General features: G+C 36.9%; 1 protein-coding gene across 2 annotated transcripts in view; it reads right to left on the minus strand.

Moving 5' to 3' along the window:
* ADAMTS6 (ADAM metallopeptidase with thrombospondin type 1 motif 6) overlaps positions 1 to 18,315 on the minus strand; it is a 134,627-nt gene that overhangs the window by 16,505 nt on the left and 99,807 nt on the right. For both annotated transcript variants that reach the window (XM_054517918.1, XM_036404041.2), the window contains exons 14-19: positions 14,788 to 14,890; positions 13,667 to 13,800; positions 11,791 to 11,914; positions 10,619 to 10,699; positions 8,547 to 8,710; positions 6,655 to 6,793 (exon numbers count right to left, since the gene is read on the minus strand). In XM_054517918.1, the coding sequence (XP_054373893.1) occupies positions 6,655 to 6,793; positions 8,547 to 8,710; positions 10,619 to 10,699; positions 11,791 to 11,914; positions 13,667 to 13,800; positions 14,788 to 14,890 (745 nt within the window). The remainder of the gene's footprint in view (positions 1 to 6,654; positions 6,794 to 8,546; positions 8,711 to 10,618; positions 10,700 to 11,790; positions 11,915 to 13,666; positions 13,801 to 14,787; positions 14,891 to 18,315) is intronic.

Genomic DNA, 18,315 nt, shown 5'->3' on the forward strand with positions numbered 1-18,315 from the left:
ACACTCACTATTCACTGACAGTGAAGAATCTTTAATTGATGCCAGGAGATACATCAATCCATTTTTAAAAGTTCTGCAGAATCTTGTCATACAGGATATAAAATTTACATCATTGCTGTCTAATTTAAATATTATTTATTAAAATCTCAGATAAATAAACGCAGATAATAACTTTTAAGACAAGAAAAATAAATGGAAAAGCTAGAAGTGCTGTTTTTATCCAGACAATAGATACAAGTTGGTTATGCCACATATTGAAAAACTATTTTTAAATTATGAACTCTTCCCTGAGTATATAGTCTCTTTTAAAAGTAATCTGAATAGCACAGATAAATATGTTCATTTAAATACTGGGGGGAATCATTACAAGCAGTTAGATAGAAACATTCTGCTTTCAAATCTACAGATTTTCAGTTTATAATAAAAGACATAAAATGTCCTCATGACTGGTCAATGCAATCCTAAGAGAAAACAAAACTCCAGTGCTTTAGTGACCATAATCTCCTGAGAACTGAAATGCTCTGTAGATTTCAATTCACAAATAGTCTGCATGACTTTCAGCAGCCAAATTTTAAATTACATGGAACACATTTTATTCTTGAATTAAAATTGCAGGCGTGTAAATGCTGTAACTATTTTTAAAATCAATCCCAAAATTTGTGGCTTGTGATTGCAACAGTTAATTATAAAGATGCCAGTACCAATACATAGTGAAACTTGCATCTCTAAAACTAGTGCATGCTGGTTAACCCAGACATACTTTCTGAGCTCACTCATCAGATCACAAGATGTTCGTCTCAGAGCCAAACTTATATTTTCTTTGATGAGGAAAAGTATGTTTTATTTGCCTAAAGATAGTTTCATAATTCATCTGAGGGCATGAAAGAAAAATATAGTAGGCATTACTCAAGATGGGTTATGAGCAGCAAAGAAAACTGAGCAGCAATCAATTTACTTATGATAGTAATAGTATGCTATTTTATAAAAAACCTATGAATATCTGAGATATTTAATCCATCTGGAGATGAACTCTAATAGAATGAATGAAATCCAAACCAATTCTTAGGACTACTGGCAAATTCTAGATAATAAATGCTGTCATTTGTTGCCATAATTAAACATGAAAGGAATTAAAAAGGGAGTAGGCAGTTATTTATTTTTAAATGCATAAAATATAAAAAATATAAAGAAAGACTAAGTTCCTTTGCTAGATTTTTTAAAACAATACCACCAGAAGTTCACTGCCTTATTAAGAACACTTGTGGATCTGAACAGAGTAATACACGTTCTCTTGGGAAGTTACAAGACATAAAGAAGGACATGTCTGAGAGTTAATAAACTATAATTCTGTGATCTACAAGTGATATAAGTGCCCTTTCCTTTCACTTTCCAGAATTTTCATTGTATTGTTTCAGTTCCTACTTCTACATATCTTCTTTTTGATTTTCTCTGTGTTTCTCATTAAATACTATATAGGTCTTTAAAGAAAATCTTCTGTTGTTGCCATTAATTTTTTTCTGATTTCCCTGTGTTGTCTCCTTTCCCACTTGTCTCTCTAGAGATAACTTAGCACTTAGTACATAGCAGTATTCTCTGGCATTGCTTTCATATCATCTTATCCAAGTTTGACACTAGCTATGAAGACCTACTTATATGAGATAAACCTTTACCTCAGAATAGAAGAGTTTTTACTGTACTTTAAGGAAAAAGGGGGAATAATATGAAGAATACATGTAGATCAGCTGTACATTATTATTTTATATATATAAAAAATTTTTTTCTCAGAAGAAATTTGAGATTCTTGCGCACAAAAAGAAGAGCTGCAATTCTGGATCCCCAAGCCTAAGAAAAGTACTGATATTAAAAATCAGGGAAATTATATCCTTGTCCTATATATGAGTATAGGAATCCTACATAAATAAGACTTCTCTGTCATCAGACATGCCTTTTTAACTATCTTGTAAATCTGAAGATCCTCTTTTAAGGGAAAAAAAAGAAAATATCAAAGTAGATCTCAGACTTTGGAGATTTGGTTCCTTCTTGATCCCTGTATAGTGAACATCAAGGTGTGGCAGTGGCAGAAAAACTATGTGTACCTTTCTCCTTTAACGTAAGTGACACTACAAAATACATAATTTACAATCTCTCATAGAATGGGTCGGTTTGGGGGGGACCACAGTGGGTCATCTAGCTCAAGCAGAGTCATCCTGGAGCACATGGCACAGGACTGTGTCCAAACACTTCTTGAATATCTCCAATGAGGGAGAATCTACAACCTCTCTGGGCAACCTGTTCCAGTGCATGGTCACCTGCACAGTAAAGAACTTCCTCATGTCCAGCTGGAATTTCCTGGGCATCAGTTTATGCCTCTTGTTCCATTGCCTCTTGTTCCATTGATTGGTACCACTGAGAAGAGCCTGGATCCATCCTTTTGTCAGCATCCTCCAGGAGCTCCATGTCTCTGTTGTCCTGAGGAGCCCAGAACTGGACACAGCACTCAGGTGAGGCCTCACCAGGGCTGAGTACAGGGGCAGGATCACCTCCCTCCACCTGCTGGCAATGCTCTTCCCAATGCCCCCAGGATACCATTGGCCTTCTTGGCCACCAGGACACACTCTGGCTCATGGAAGCTTTTTGTCCACCAGGACCCCCAGGTCCTTCTCCACAGAGCTGCTCCCCAGCAGGGCAGCCCCAGCCTGTGCTGGTGCCTGGGGCTGTTCCTCCCCAGGTGCAGGACCCTGCACTTGCCCTTGCTGAATTTCAGATGGTTCTTTGTCCATTTCTCCAACCTGCTGAGGTCCTTCTGAAGGGCTGCACAGCACTCCAGGGTATTTGCTGCTGCTCCCAGCTCTGTGCCCTCAATGAACTTGCTGAGGAGGCATCTGTCCTTCAAGCCATTGATGAATAAGCTAAATAAAACTGGGCCCAGTATTGATCCTTGGGTGACACCACCAGTGCCAGGCCTCTAACTAGACCCTTTGCCACCGATTATGACCCTCACAGGCTGTTCATCAAGCTCACACCTCCTGAGTTTGCCTATGAGAACATTATGAAAGGGTATTGAAAGCCTTGCTGAAGTTGAGGCAGCCAATACCCACTGCTGTCCCCTCATCCATCCAGGTAGTTCTTTCATTGTAGAAGGCAATCAAACACCTGATCATCTTTAGTGAACTCATGCTGACCACTCCTGATCACCTTCTTGTCTTCCATATGGACAGAGATGGCCTCCAGAATGAGGTGCTCTATCACCTTCCCAGGGATTCTGGCCTGTTGTTTCCTGGGTCCTATTTCTTGCCCATTTTGAAAACTGGGGTGAGATTTCCTTTTTTCCATTCCTCAGCACCTCTCCTGATATTCATGATATTTCAAAGGTGATCCTGAGCAGCCTTGTTACAGTGTGCGCCAGCTCTCTCATCACTCATGGATCCATTCCATCAGGGCCCATGGACTTGAGTAGGTCTGTATAGTTGTTTCAGATGAAATCCTCCTTCCCTAAGAAAGCGTCTTCCTCCCAGCACTCCCTCATCCTGGTCTCATCAGTCAGGGATCCCTGAGGCCTGGTCTTGCCAGGGAAGACTGATGCAAAGGCACTCAGGAACTCTGCGTTCTCATCCCCCTCTTATCAGGGCCCCATCTCCATTTAATAATGAGCCCACATTATCTTTTTTATTTTCTTTTGTTATTGAAGTCCATGGTTATAATCGTTCTTGCTGTCCCACTACCTCTTACTTCAATACAGAATTCTACAATCTCATGGCCGCTACAGCCAAGGCTGCCTCTCATAAAAGATTTTCTTCCACTTTTTAGAGGCAATCTAAACATGTAACTGTTTCTTTCAGCTCTAACTTTCCTCCTAGATCATTGTATTGAGAATACAGGAGGATAGAAGGTATAATGTCTACTGTGAAGAGCCCATTGATTTCAGGTGTCTGGGTGAGTTTTCGTATGAGATGATGAAATTCCTTGGATGCTTCAGAGGGCAGAAATTCCAGAGAGCTATACATATAATAATGAACTCATAATGAGCTAGTAAGAGTGTAATATATGCTTTGAGCTGTTCAATACCATGAGAGAGGAGGCAGGAATAGAATCCAGAGTTCTGGCATTGTATTAAACTGTCATAAATAGGAAACCTTTTTTCTACTTCCTATGATTCCACTTACTATGTTCTTCCTATTTTCAAAGTCAAGAAAGGCCCTAGAAGAGAGGTCCTGTTTCAAAAGTTAAAGCATTTTTATTCTTCTGATGTGAATATTCAGCACAGCAGAGATGAACATAATACAGAAGTCCAGTGGAAAAGACAGCATTCAGTCAAAGATTGTAGGTTTTTCCCAGCTTGCTTTCAGCTCGTTCCTCAACTCCTGACTGCTCTAGTCACTACGATAAGGCATACTAGCAGGTTTAAGAAGAGCTGAATGCAGTGGATTGCTCTTAAAACACTATGAAGAAGTGTTTTAAGAGCAATCAGACACTTCTGCAATATAAAGTACTCCAAAACTATTTAAACTTTGCGCTGTCACAATGCTCTTCATGCTTCATGACATTCAACACATATGCTCAAGTTCACTTTGGTTACTACATCAAGTAATACCCATGTTTTAGGAGTCACTAAGCAATTAAGACATACTTAAGTCATTAAGCAATGAAGATATAGACAAACTGATTTAGAAAGAGCTAGACTTAAGCAGTGCACAGGGACGTAAGGCAGCCTGTTAATACGGCCCCTGGTCAAATCTCTGCTTAATAGAATATTTACATTAGCTAAATTTTCCAGTTAAAGTCTTTGTCTCTTCAACCTTTGTTTCCCTTTTCTTTTTCCTGACTCAGCTCCTCTTTAGAATTTTGTCTTGTTTTGGCATACAGTGAAATGCATTTCATAAATTCACAGAAATAGCAGGAGCAGGTTCTCTCATGGAGAAAGTAGATACATGTTTCAACATGAATTATAGCTACAATGAAATATATGTTTATGAGTAGAGTGCTCAGTGAAAATAAATGACCACAATATATCCTTTTATTAAACTGAAAGAGAGGAGAGAAAATGCCTGGTTCAGCCACCATAAGCTACCAAAGAAAATCTCTCCTCCACTTCCTCTGAGTTTAAATTAATAAATATATGCCACTTTAGGGATTCACAAATCTTCCCTTGAAATCTAATTAATTACATGCAAATTTTTTAATCTCTACAAGTGCCTACTCCTTCAGAGCCAATTATTTTTTCCACTGTATTTTGTCAAATGCATGAAATGACAATGACCTTCATGACAGAATATCCATGGCCAAAATCTGGTCTCTACCTAAATCAATGGTTGTTTTCCCAGGATTTCAGAAAGATCATTAGCACATTACCATCACAAGAAACAGGATCTGACAATACATTTAAGGTTCTGATAACTGGAACTTAATTTCTCTATGAACTAAGCACTTCTCTTCTTTATACTTCTCTTTCAAAATTGATTTTTCACTGCCACACTTACCATTACTAAAATTGTGTTTTAAAATCAATCTGTCACCCAACAAAGGGAATCCAACAAAGGAATCCAACAAACAAATAATAAAAATATCAGAGAAAGTTGGCATCCTTTATTTTGTTTCAAGACTTTCTCTAGTGGCACAGAAAATAATTCATGCTATTCTTTGTGTACTATGTATGGCTAGGCTGTATTTAAACTGCATACAACTTGTAACAGCCAGCTTCCAGTAGAAAGGTGAGGCATGATGAATACCTCCCACAGAGAGAAAAAAGAAGAAAGCAACAAGTATTTGGTCCAAAGGGTCTTTACAAAAATATGGTGTCTTCTTCTTCATAAGGGCTGTCCACCATGCTGTAGAAACTGAAATTCTGGGATACATTTAAAGCAGTCTCCCATATCTTCTGGAACAGAGATGTGTTGGGGAGATGATTCATTCAGTCTCCAGAGAGAAGAAAGATACTGTTCACACAGCACTTCTACTCACCAGTTCTTGCAGCAGCAATGGTGTTGGCTTTGAAGGAAGCCAACTGTCCTGCTCTCCCAGCCAGAGGTAAAGAATTGCATTGGTGGCCACTAGAGGGAGGATTAGGAATATTGTAAGTTGTCGGCAAAAGCCACCCATGATGAACCACATGGGACAACCTACAAATCCCCCACTGCTGCCCAAGGGCAGCAATTCTCAGATTGCTACGGGCTGGCAAGTAAAATCCAATTGTTATCATCTTCTACAGAGGAGCTGCCAGTGTGCATCCTAAACTTTGGTGGCTGGAGGATAGGAGGGCTGACTAGGATTGTGTGAAGGACACCAACAAACACACAAAGACACATCTCTATTTACAGATGCCTATTTTGCCTTCTCGCTTTTTATCTCCTTACTTTAAACTTCTGATGTCCTTTATCAACAAAGCTTCTGGGAAAAACAAACATACCAACTTCAAGAGAGTCTCAGAAGAATCAGCAGAGAGAAACACTGTGCCAAGACATGCTGTATTTAAGAAAAAGATCTGAACACATTAAAGGTACTTGAAAACAACAAAATCCACTGTGATTAAAATAAATGTTCATTAAAATCTGAGGCATACCTGAAAGAAATGTTTTCAATTAGTCACCTAGATAATTTTACAGTGAAGTGTATCTTGCAATTCAGTTTACCCTGTAGCTTGACTGTCTGGTGTCTTACCTCCTGCACAAGTGGCAGAACATTCTGACCAAGGCAGATGATTCCATGCAAAGCCAACCTCATTGTCTCCACTGCCAGTGCGAGAGATCGGAACATTGAATTTATATTTTATCCCCAAATTCTGTTCCTGCAGCAGAATCTGTAGTTAAAAACAACTGGTTATACCATTAAAGCTGGCAAGCAGAGGGCAAACACAGTGACATTTATTCTAGGAATGTGTTATGTTCTGCTGAACAGGAAGAAAGTAATAAAGGAAGTCATAGTAGTTCTTTTTAGATATTCCCCAAAAGAATCTGTACCAGCTTTTAAAACATATTCAAAAGAAAAATATTATTGTCCAAGGTGAGGTTTATCCTTTTTTTTCTTCCATAACACAACTTTATTATTTCTGTCACTTCCTTATTCCTGACAAAATTTCATAATTCTGATAGTTTCATAAATTTTATAATTTTTAAAATTTTTCTAGTTTTCATAAAATTAATGTCTTCATGGAAATTTCCTTGAGACCTGAATACTTATGGGAGGTCAAAGTTGGAAAAACAAATTACTGTAGAAACATGCAGCAGTTCTAACTGAAGTCTTGTGAGCAGTACAGTCCACATAGTTTTGAAACTATCTCTTCCCTTGTTAGCACTTCTAGTGACTACAGTACATTATTTCTAGTAATAATAGTAACACCAACAGACTGTTGCTGAGACCATTGTTATCCCCTTATGCAAAAGCCAGCATCTTAAGGTGTGATTGGTGGAATCACACCAGTGATTCCTTTAAAAGAATAACAAAACTCTCACTGCAGCTACATCACTGCAGGCAAAAGTGCATCACCATGAGTTTTTGCCTAGCTTCGCTCTTGAACTGCACTTCTACAGATTACCTGTCCAAAACTAGCCTTTGATTTTCAACCAAACTTTTTTTTTCATTTCTAATAGCAAAAAATCAAGTTAGACGTAGCAATCTGACCCACCTTAGAGCTACTCTTCATGCATTTCTACTTTCTCTTACATTTTACAGAGGCACATCTGCCTATCTCCACATGGCAAAAGAGCAGAGAACTTTCAGAAAGAAAGTCAGTGACACAGACTGAATGAAAGAAGGCACTATAATTATAAAACTTATTCCATATGGACTATCTAGCTTATGCACAGCTACAGAAGAAAAAAAGGTTATTCAAGTGTTTGAAAATGCTGCCTCAAATGTGCATATCCATGCAACAATTATTCTCTACAAAATCATCCTATCTGGCTCAAGCAATCACTGAACTGCAAATCTGGCAGCTGACAGAATACACTGGGAAAATATCAACTTGTTCTCCTACTCCTTCTCAACATAGTAGTGAAACAGCATGCTTACCACTGCCTGTTGTCAGAGATGGCATCAGGATCCTGGTCATATCTTCTGTTACATTCTCATACTCAATAAAATCTTTTGAGAGCAATGTATGTCACAGTGACATACTTTAACATGGGTCATACCATTTCACTCATTCTTTGGTAAGGCTATATATAAATGTCACTCTCAGGCCAGGCTTAAAACTAAGGAAATGCACAGAAACTGTCAGGGACTGTGAAGTGTCAGCAGTATGCAGAGATACGATACATTGCCCATTCACAATTTTCACTACCATTACTGTGGACCACATTTAAAGAGATGTGGTTTATTTTTTGTGAGTTTTCCTGGTGCTCTTCTGACTTTATTCCCATTTCATCACAATGTTTGCCAGTCAATTTTGAAATGTAAGCAACGTGCATTAAAACACTCACATAAAAGTCCCAGCTAAACAAATTGTATACTGTTTGTAAACCTAACCTATTTAATTTCATTCATGGCATTGTCCTTTCTCAGGACACAAATACATATTACAAATTTCAGAAATATATTTATTGTAACTTTACCATGACTATGAGGTTTTCTGAAGTAGGGCCTAGTGCTTCCAAAGACTCTGGTTCATCTGTTGGCCTCTTGTAATGGAAAGCGGTTCCAGCAACATCAAACTTTCTTGGCCAGTCAATAGTCCAGGCACCATTAATATAGTAGTCATCCTCTTCAGATTTTAAAGCTTAAAAAAAAATACAAGCCACCTAAAAATTGGAAGCAGCATTTATAATAGAGAAGCCATTGTAAATTAATCTACTAATCTGCTAGAAGTATGTGAGCTTCAGTTCTATATCACTGTTTTTTCAACCTATATAAAGCTTTTTCTTTAGCCCTGGTGAAAATATCCGTCATGTAATTCAACAATTTTGCCTCTGCAATAATCTTCAATGTGCAGATTATTTTGCAGGTTTCAATATGCAGATGCTGCATGAAACCAGAATGCCTCATGCAACTTGAACTATGACATGAGATACATGCACGTCTGAAATGCATAATCTATTATCAACCTCATCTTTACATTAAGAGGCTGGGGCATGGAATAGGTATCACAGACAATGTTGCAGAGGAAAAAAAAAAGAAGGAACGTTGAGTCTGACATATGGTACCAGTCAGCTGTTGTTTTGTTGCCTAGGTCCACTAGTTCTTGTTTGCCTTATTAAAGCACAAATACAAGATATTTCTACTAGCAACTGAAATATTAGTTACTTAATCTGATAAGATACTTTACCCTTCTTAGTTTACAGCCTTGAAACATGAAAGTACTGTAGACAAAATAGAAACTTCTTAGCTAATCAACCATTAGGATGGGCAAGCACATCTTATTCAGGGATCTGAATTTGATATTTTATTAATAATATTACATTATGTTTCTAAATATGAAACTGACATTGTATCTTAAAGTGAATATTCAGTTAATTAAATATTGGCTTCTTGATTTAAGGTGAAGATTACCAAGTTTTACATATTTTATTTGTTTTAAATAGATCATGTTTTTAAAGGAAAAATGATGGTTGGAGCCCCATAGTCAAAGAGCATGTAATTTTTCATTGAGACAAATAACTGATTTTACTGGATAGGGGAAAATTTCACATCATAATGCTGAGGAGTAAGACAACTTCAGTTATCTGTCATTTTACTCTGAACTACATGTGTGTGGACAGTTGGTTTACCTTAAACAGTTAGGGAAAATGCCTCAGTGATGCTTAAGTTGTCTAAAACAGATCAGAGAGCATTCATGTGAGCAGGAGATAGTGAGAGAGGCAGTTCTGTTCTACTGGTGACAATGACATTCAGCAGAAATTGGTAACCATTTCCATTATCACCACAAGGTCTGAAAATTAACATATGCTATATATGCTTAAACTAATATACATCAGAAGCAAAGCTGTTAATTTTTTACTTGCCTGCCAAAGAAAAATGCATTTTCATTCTTTAGGTACCTAATGTCAGTTATGCACAGGTGAAGGCCACAGTTGTGAACAGCAGTCCAATTATTACATGACAATAATTATGCAGTGGCATAATGCTAGTAGCATATATGACAGAAAGAACAAGTTCATGTTCCTAATGAAATCATTTATGAGGACCTGAAATGCAGGAAGCCCACAGAAAATTAGCATAAGAGGAATATAAAGCCAGCTGTCACCCTGGATCAAGCCATTTAAGTGAAGATAACAGCACTACTAAATATGCAGTTCTTTCTGCAGCTCTGAACACAGACAGTTTTGTTGCTGCTGGATTATCTGTTGGAGAAATCAGTTAAAATACTGTAGTATTTGTGCAGCTGCAGAAGTGGGCTTTTGACCAATTTTGTCACATAACTAGGAGTGATACTGGTGAAAAAATGATCAGCCAGATCAAGGTGAGAGAGGACAGGAGCTAGCTGAGCTAATTTAATTGCCTAACTGCGCTCCAAACTTCAGGTCATGGATTTCAAAGGAACTCCATTCCAGTTTAAGGAACTATGGGATGTTTGCTGTGAGTTAGTTTGAAAGTCTTAGTTTGAGTAAAGGAGCCAGTGTGACAACAACAGAGGAAGAGGGGTTTACTTTTTTGGTATGTTAGAATCATATATAAAGAATGCCCTCACCAATGTAGTTTTTTGACATTGCCACTTCTCTTATTTCAATGTGCACAGAACCTCTTGGAATTTGAATCACTTCCATATATCCTGTAAGACAAAGATAAATTTTATTAAGCAGGAAAACTCTCTAAACTTCGTACAAAAAATTTAAACTGATAGCAAGAACTGAAGTATTCAGGAATTCCTTTTTTTAAGTGCTAATAAAGCATTTTGAACAGTGTATCTTAAGTAATTAAGCCATTTGAAAATGTCTTAGGAACATAGGATAGTTCAAGTGTTAGAGGAGACAATCATTTAGTCCAACTTCCTGCTACAAGCAGGAACAGCTAAGAGATCAGACTGAGTTACTCAGAGCTTTATCCTGCTGCTGGGTCATGAAAAACTCCAAAGATAGAAACTGTATAACCTTTCTAGGAAATCTGATCCACTGCTAGACTGTCCTCCTGAGGAAATAGTTTTTTTCTTCTATTTGGTTAGTCACCTTCCTTCTACAAGTTTATAGCTCCCACCATGTACCCACCAGTGCAGAGCCTGGCTTCGTTTTCTCCATGACCTCCTCACAGTATTGGAGGGTTCATACCAGATCCTATAAACCAGGGGTTCTCCAGGCTGAGCAAGCCCAGATCTCTCAACCTCTCCTCACAGAGGGTCAAGACTTCCAGACCACCATAAATCTTGCTGATCCCCCACTGGACAGAACTAACTGCAGTGCTTCATTCATTTTCCTGAATTATGGAGTCTGAAATCTGGTAGCTATAAGACTATAGGATTAATATTTTTTGAGCTAAGTTTTAAAATAATAGCCTATATATATTTCCTGAATTCTTAGTATTATGGACTTCTGAGATTTTTCTGTATTTTTGCTATTCTAAAATTTCATGCATGATGATCAGATTCTACCATACACAGTAAAATAATACAAAACATTACTCTTAATATACCACCATAACTAAATAATGACAAAAACCTTCACCAACAGACCTAAGCATTCAGTAACTAAACACATAGTTGTATTCAGGATAAATCCAAACTAATACACAAAACCAGGAAACAATAGGAAAACAGAGTCAAAGTGAATGACCAGCAGCAAGGCCACACTGGGAAAGAAGGCAGCTTTGGTATTTGCTAAAGAGTGATCTAAAAGCATTGTGCAACAGAATGGACACACATGTACATACCTCCTCTGGGCAATGAACCATTGAAGAAACCTTCAATGGCTTCACATGTACTCCCATCTCCTCCACAAACACGGCATCTATCTTCCTTAGCATCAGACCCCAAAATATTATCGCAACCTACATGCTGAGAACAGATAAGAAGAAATATTTTTACAGGATGATGGTCGTGCATCATTATTTCTCAAGTTTCTTTAAAGTGTTTCTTTCAAGTTTGAGATACTCAGTTCTTATTTTTATCTACCCTGTTGTTGATAACCAGTACTTTAAGTGGGTTTTCACTTGACAATGAAAGGAGATAAAAAAAGAGAAGAATTTGCATTTTGGGTTGTTATCAAATCTTGATTAATAAGAACCTTGCATTTCTACTGTGACTTCTAGGAAGGGACTTCAGTGTTTTGCATATTATATAATAATTATACTTATCAAAAATTATTCCTGATGTTGTTACTTGATATTACAACAGCTTCATGCCATCTCTATTGCTTTTTTAAGGTCAAAATTTGCTGTGTGATCCTTAAATATTTAGACAGCATAAGTAGTATTCTAAGGCATTACAGCTTCATAGACCATATTTCCATATGCTGCAGGGGAAACTTGTAATTTGTATAGGTATGAATGTAGAGTGTAAATGACTTCACAGTAAGAATAGATGCAGAATGAAACATAGTGAAAAGCTGAATTGCATGCTGTATTAGATGAAAAAAATGAAATGAAAATAAAGACAGGACCTTTGGGAAAAGAAAAAAAAAAATAGGATGAAACAAGGAGGTTGTGAACAGAATAAAGACTGCAGCTTGCCAATATTTTTCTAGGACTCATACAAAGAAGAAGGTAGCTACTTAACTGTCCAGCTGTCTTTGTTTCCTGTCTAGCACTATTATTTGTCATCTTGTAAACAGCTAATACACAAATTATAAGAAAAGTTAAAATACATTCAATAACTGACAAAATATTATTATTTTAACTCTTTACATTTCAACTTACTGATTCACTAAGATGACAGAAACAAAACTTTCTTCACAGTTCAATCTCAACTTGAGATTCTTTTTACTGGTTTACTAAAACATGGCAAAACTTTTGATCTCACTATGTCATTAGTGAGATAATAAATAAACATACATGTTCAGCCCTCCATTTGGCAAAGCACTTCAGCATTAAATTAAGCTTTAGTTATGTCAGTGGTTTTGTTGAAATCAAATAATTTTTAGAGTCAACAGTACTATTAAAATATCTAAACCTAAGTACATAGGTAAATGCTTCGTTAAACTGAGGAAGAAATGGAATGTTAATAACCAAAAAATATGGCACAGAACCCCAATCCTATTGAAATTCTTATAATGCAGTTCTATAGGAATCTTACAAGATAATCAGATTTTTAGTAAAAGGCAAATACTTACATCATTATATATTTTTTCCTAGAACCACAGAACAATAGTGATGACTTTCTGTTCCAATTATATTAACAGCATGATTTTTGCAACAGGATGAACTAGTTAAACAGATTAATATGTTGACACTTAGTGTTTTTCAGCCAGAGTAATATTCTAACTGAAATGATGGAACAGGTCTTGGAAGAGTGCAAGGAGCCTGTTCACCTCCTGTTGCTATTTCCATCAACTCTTCAACAGAAACCATATAGCAAGAAAAAAGATAAAATGGCAGATTCTACTAATGTCTCTGAGAAATTACTGAAATTCAAATTATTTGTCTATTATATGCAATACCTTTTTAAACTTTCTGTCTCAATCTTACATTTTTATTAACAACTTGACCTGTCAACACTCCCTTTCATGTAACATACAAGTACCTTAACTAAATATAGGTAACAGCAGACACAACAAAGAAATCCATAAGTACTTTATAAAACGTTTGTAACCTTGCATTCTCCATTGATACAGATATCCAGTGAATCAGCATTGCACTGAGTCCCATCTATTACTGCAGGAGCACGTTCAGTGTAAAAATTATACCCTTCAGCCAAGCAGTTTAATGCACATGGTTTAACCCCACCTGGACAACAAAATCAAATGAAAGGGGGAAAAAAATTAACAGAAACCTTACGAATTTAAGCTTTAGGTAAAAATATTATACATAAACAGATCTGTAATTTACAATCTTATCTCATACCTGACACATACAAGATATACACTTTATTTAACTACCCCTTAGTGATTTCTCTACTTGACTCTTTTCTTTTGCAAAAAGGAGTTGTATGTTATTTCACACAGTAAGATATGACAAGGTTGGCTGGGACCATAATGATGCCATTATGCTAGTACAATCCTAATGGTTATTAAACAACTTAAAACAAGGATACCACTTCACTATTTCAAAAGGAAGAATAGAAACAGAATACACTATAGCTCACACCACATGATCATGACAACCTTTCTTAGGCTTTTAATCTAAAGACCTGTTTGTAAAACCATTCAGGCTGTTAAGCTAAAAATCACTGGTAAATCATTTTATTCAAGTCAATAAAGTATAAAAACCACAAGTTATACCCTCCAGCTTTAGAATAGGAAAAATATATTAAATTATGATATTATAAATAATGCAATTATTGAAGTAGGCTTTAGAGACGCCTACAAATGCTTTTACTTCTTTCTCATTTTCCTAAAATGTTCCTGACTTTAGTAAAGGCAAACTTATTGTGAGATTACTTTATACTAAATTCATCACTGTAGCATAAGAGGCACTTGCAGATCACCTATGGAATATCTAATTCTAGTACAGGTGTGGGTGTCTCCATATTTTTAAAGTGGAGCCTCCACAATGATGGTGACTCACCTTCAGACCAAAACAAAAATTTACTAGAATAAAGAAATTTTGCTCTTCAGTAACACTTGCAGCACTGGACAAAAGTACAAGCTTAAAAATCTTAGCTCATGCTATTTTTGTCAAAACATAATATTTACAAACATTACCCTCTATAAAATATTTATATAATTTCAAAATCTTCACATACGATAATGGTTTTGCAATGCTAACAATTACCTCCAGTGTAGGGTTTCCAGTTATAATACTTTCCCCGGAAAGGCATATTGTCAAAATCCGCACATTGCTTCTCTCTAAAATCACGAGCCCCTGAAGGACATGGCTAAAAAAGTAACACAAAATAATTAATTTATTCCAAATATAAACATGAAAGGAAATGCTTAGAAGCTTATACTGCAAACACAATCATGCAAGTGATTAGAAGGTTTTGTCTTGTGGCTCTGACTCTGAAATTTGCTTTATTACTTTACAGTTGAAGTGTCCATTTGCAATCCTAGGCTGGCATGAAATAGCTGAAGTAATTTAAAGAAAGGTAAGCGTTACATAACAGATTCCATAAAACTGGAAAATCAGGATCCTGTCAAACTACATGTCATAATCAATCCATCAGCTACCTTCTTATAAACACATTTAAAACAGCTGGAAAAAATATTTGGTTGGAGCTGTAGGTTCAATTATACTGTACTAAGCAGCTGTATTGAGACACATTATTAAGACATCAAGGAAAAAAAAATTTCTACAGAACTATATCACTCCTGCTTACTTGTAGCCTTGACAAAAATACTTTTTTAAGACTGAGAAAGAGAATAGATGGTATGTCTGGCTCTGGTTACCAGTCTCTGTGTGTCAAGAAATAAAAATTTTCATTAAAATTTCATTGCTTTGCATTAGCAATTACAAAACCATGAAGTAACTTTTTTACTTGGAATGAGGGTAGATTTAAGTAAAATTTATCTTGGAAAGAATTACAGGAGAAATAGAATTCTTTTCTATTTATAACATTTTTCATCAGCAGATTCAAAGTTATCTTGAATAAACCCTCATCTCATTAAACATTGTTAACAATGTTTAAGTACCTGCTGAAATTGAAAGCTTCATCAGAAAGTATTTAAAACACAGATTAAATTCCTGTTTAGAGTGACTGACAAAAGGATTTTTTTGACAGACATCAGAGGTGTTAATAAACATTACTACTTTATGAGCAAAAGAAGAATCCATTTTATGGCATTTTAATTGTCTTCACGTATACCTAAGCCAGTTAGCACTTCCCAGGAATCTGAAATGCATTCAAGTGAAAGGGACTCTATTAACATGGATGCTAAAAATTTATCACACAATGTAAATATAAACATAAAAATTATGATTCTCTTTTTACATTAATCAAGATCTCATAATAGCCAGCCCATTGCCATATGATTCAGGAGCTTTAATTTTTTTTTCTGCTATTCTGATGCAATATAAATTTTAAAAGTGAACATTAGACAGTATTTATATTTTTAATTTTCTATATTACTCTATTACCTCTTCTAATGAAAAATACAATTTTAAATACAATGCATTAGCTTTTAAGAACAGAGTAGTACTTTTACTACTTTTCATACTATATAAAAGTTTATATTATTTATTTATTTAAAACTATGCTTTATATTATACTTTTATTCAAGAATCCTTTGGATTATAACAGTAAGAATTCAAAATAACCACATAAATTTTTAAAAAATTAATTTTGGGGTGCTTTTAATAGTAACCCAAACTAAATTTGCCTCTTTGCATCACATCCCCCAAGCAGTGGAAAGATCAGTCTTGACATCCCTTAAAGGTAGAGCCTGAATCTCTCGGGTACTGGTCACTTCACATCCTTCAGTCCCATTTGCTCAGCTCCTAATCTACACAACTGGTATTTTAATTGCACTGAATTCTCCTTACAAGGTAAATAATGAAACCCTTTATCTAAATAGTTATACTACAACAAAATAATAAAATATGAAGATGAGTAAAGAAGGATCAAGATCTTCTTTTTTATACTCTAAAAAATATTCTTGCTACCTGGTCTTTGAGATGTAGTCTTGTTGCCTCATTTCCCTATCTTTTTTTAGTATCTCACCAATATCTGACAGGAGGTAAAACTCAAGGCCATGATCTCAGGAAATGCATTCAAAACTGTGCTTGACAATCCTGGTTACCTTCTATGACACAGTAACTTTAATTGCTGTTGGGGGAGTGTTGGGCACTGTTTGCCTGGATTTCTCCAAGGCTCTCAGTAGTGCTTCCCACAGCCTCCTTCTGCAGCTGTTGTGTTATGGCCTACACAAGGGGTCCTAGGGTGGGTGGGGACCTGGCTGACCCAGGGCAGTGGTCAATCACTTCTCTCCAAACTGACAGCCTGGCACAAGGGGTGTTCCTAGGGATTGATACTGGGCCCAGCACTGTTTATTTTTCAGAGTGATCTAGAAGATGGGATCAAGTGTATCCTGGTGCAGTTTTCCAATACTAATATACTGGTTGAGGAAGCAGATGCTTGTGAAGGGAGAGCCACCTGCAGAAAGACCTGGATAAGTTGGAACAGTGGGCTGATGAGAACATTGTGAAGTTCAGTGAGGACAAGTTTTGCACCTGGAAAAGCAAAACCTTAGTCCAGGAGTGCAGCACAGCCAGGGATCCACCCAGCTTGGGAGCAGCTCTGTGGGAAGGAGCCTGGTGCTCCTGGTGGACTCAGCTCCATCTGAGTGCCCAGTGTGTTCCTGCAGCACAGAAAGGGAGCAGATCCCGGGTGGCTCCAACAAGGGCCTCACCAGCAGAGATGAAGTCCTTATCCCACCCCACACAGTGCTTGTCAGGCCACACCTGCAATTCTGTGTCCAGTTTTGGCTCCTGGTGCACAACATGGATGTGGATAGGCTGGAGAGGCCCCACGAAGGCAATCACAGGGCTGGGAAGCCTGGCATGTGAGGAATGGCTGAGGGAACTGGGTTTGTTCAGCCCTGAGAAAGGAAGGCTTCAGGGAGGCCTTATCCCCATGTTACAGTATTTGTAGGGCGGCTACAGAGAAGATGGAGATTCCCTCTTTTACAAGGAGTCATGGCATAGAGGAGATGTAATGTGTACAAGTAATTCCTGGGCAGATTCCGATTGAACACAGAATAGAAACTTTTCTCAATGAGAACAACTGGCCATTGGAATAATTTCCTCAAAACCGTGGTAATTTCCCTACCAGTGGATACTTTTAGGTTTTGGCTGGATATGGTGCTGGGCCATCTTGTCCAGACCATATTTCTGCAGAGAAATGTTGGACCAGATAGTCCTTGAGGTCCCTTCCAAACTATGAAGATCCTAGGCATAGAAATGCAAAAAGATTACCACAAGGTAAACCACAGAATGCATTTACAAAATGTCATATTCTTTGGCACTATCTCTTTGTTTATGTGTTCTTTTCCTAAAGTAAACATGTAATAACTGCTTTTCTTTACTGGGTAAGATATTTCACTTTTTTCATCCAATTATAGTACAATCTTCTCAAGCTAAAGACTGCTTGTGTCTCCAAATGCTCTTTTATGAGACTGCAAATTGTGAGGTAGGAATCCAGCAAGAATATGAGAACTTAAAATCATGTCTGAAGAAAGTCCTGAGAAGAAGATGTTTTGAGTTTAAGAAGTGTTAACAAATTACTAAACCAACACTGACACAACACCTGTTTATCTTGGAGTTTGGGGTCAGGCAGATTTCAGCAATGAACTTGTTGTTTCCTAT

This window comes from Molothrus ater, chromosome Z (genome assembly GCF_012460135.2).
Source record: "Molothrus ater isolate BHLD 08-10-18 breed brown headed cowbird chromosome Z, BPBGC_Mater_1.1, whole genome shotgun sequence".
Taxonomy (NCBI): domain Eukaryota; kingdom Metazoa; phylum Chordata; class Aves; order Passeriformes; family Icteridae; genus Molothrus; species Molothrus ater.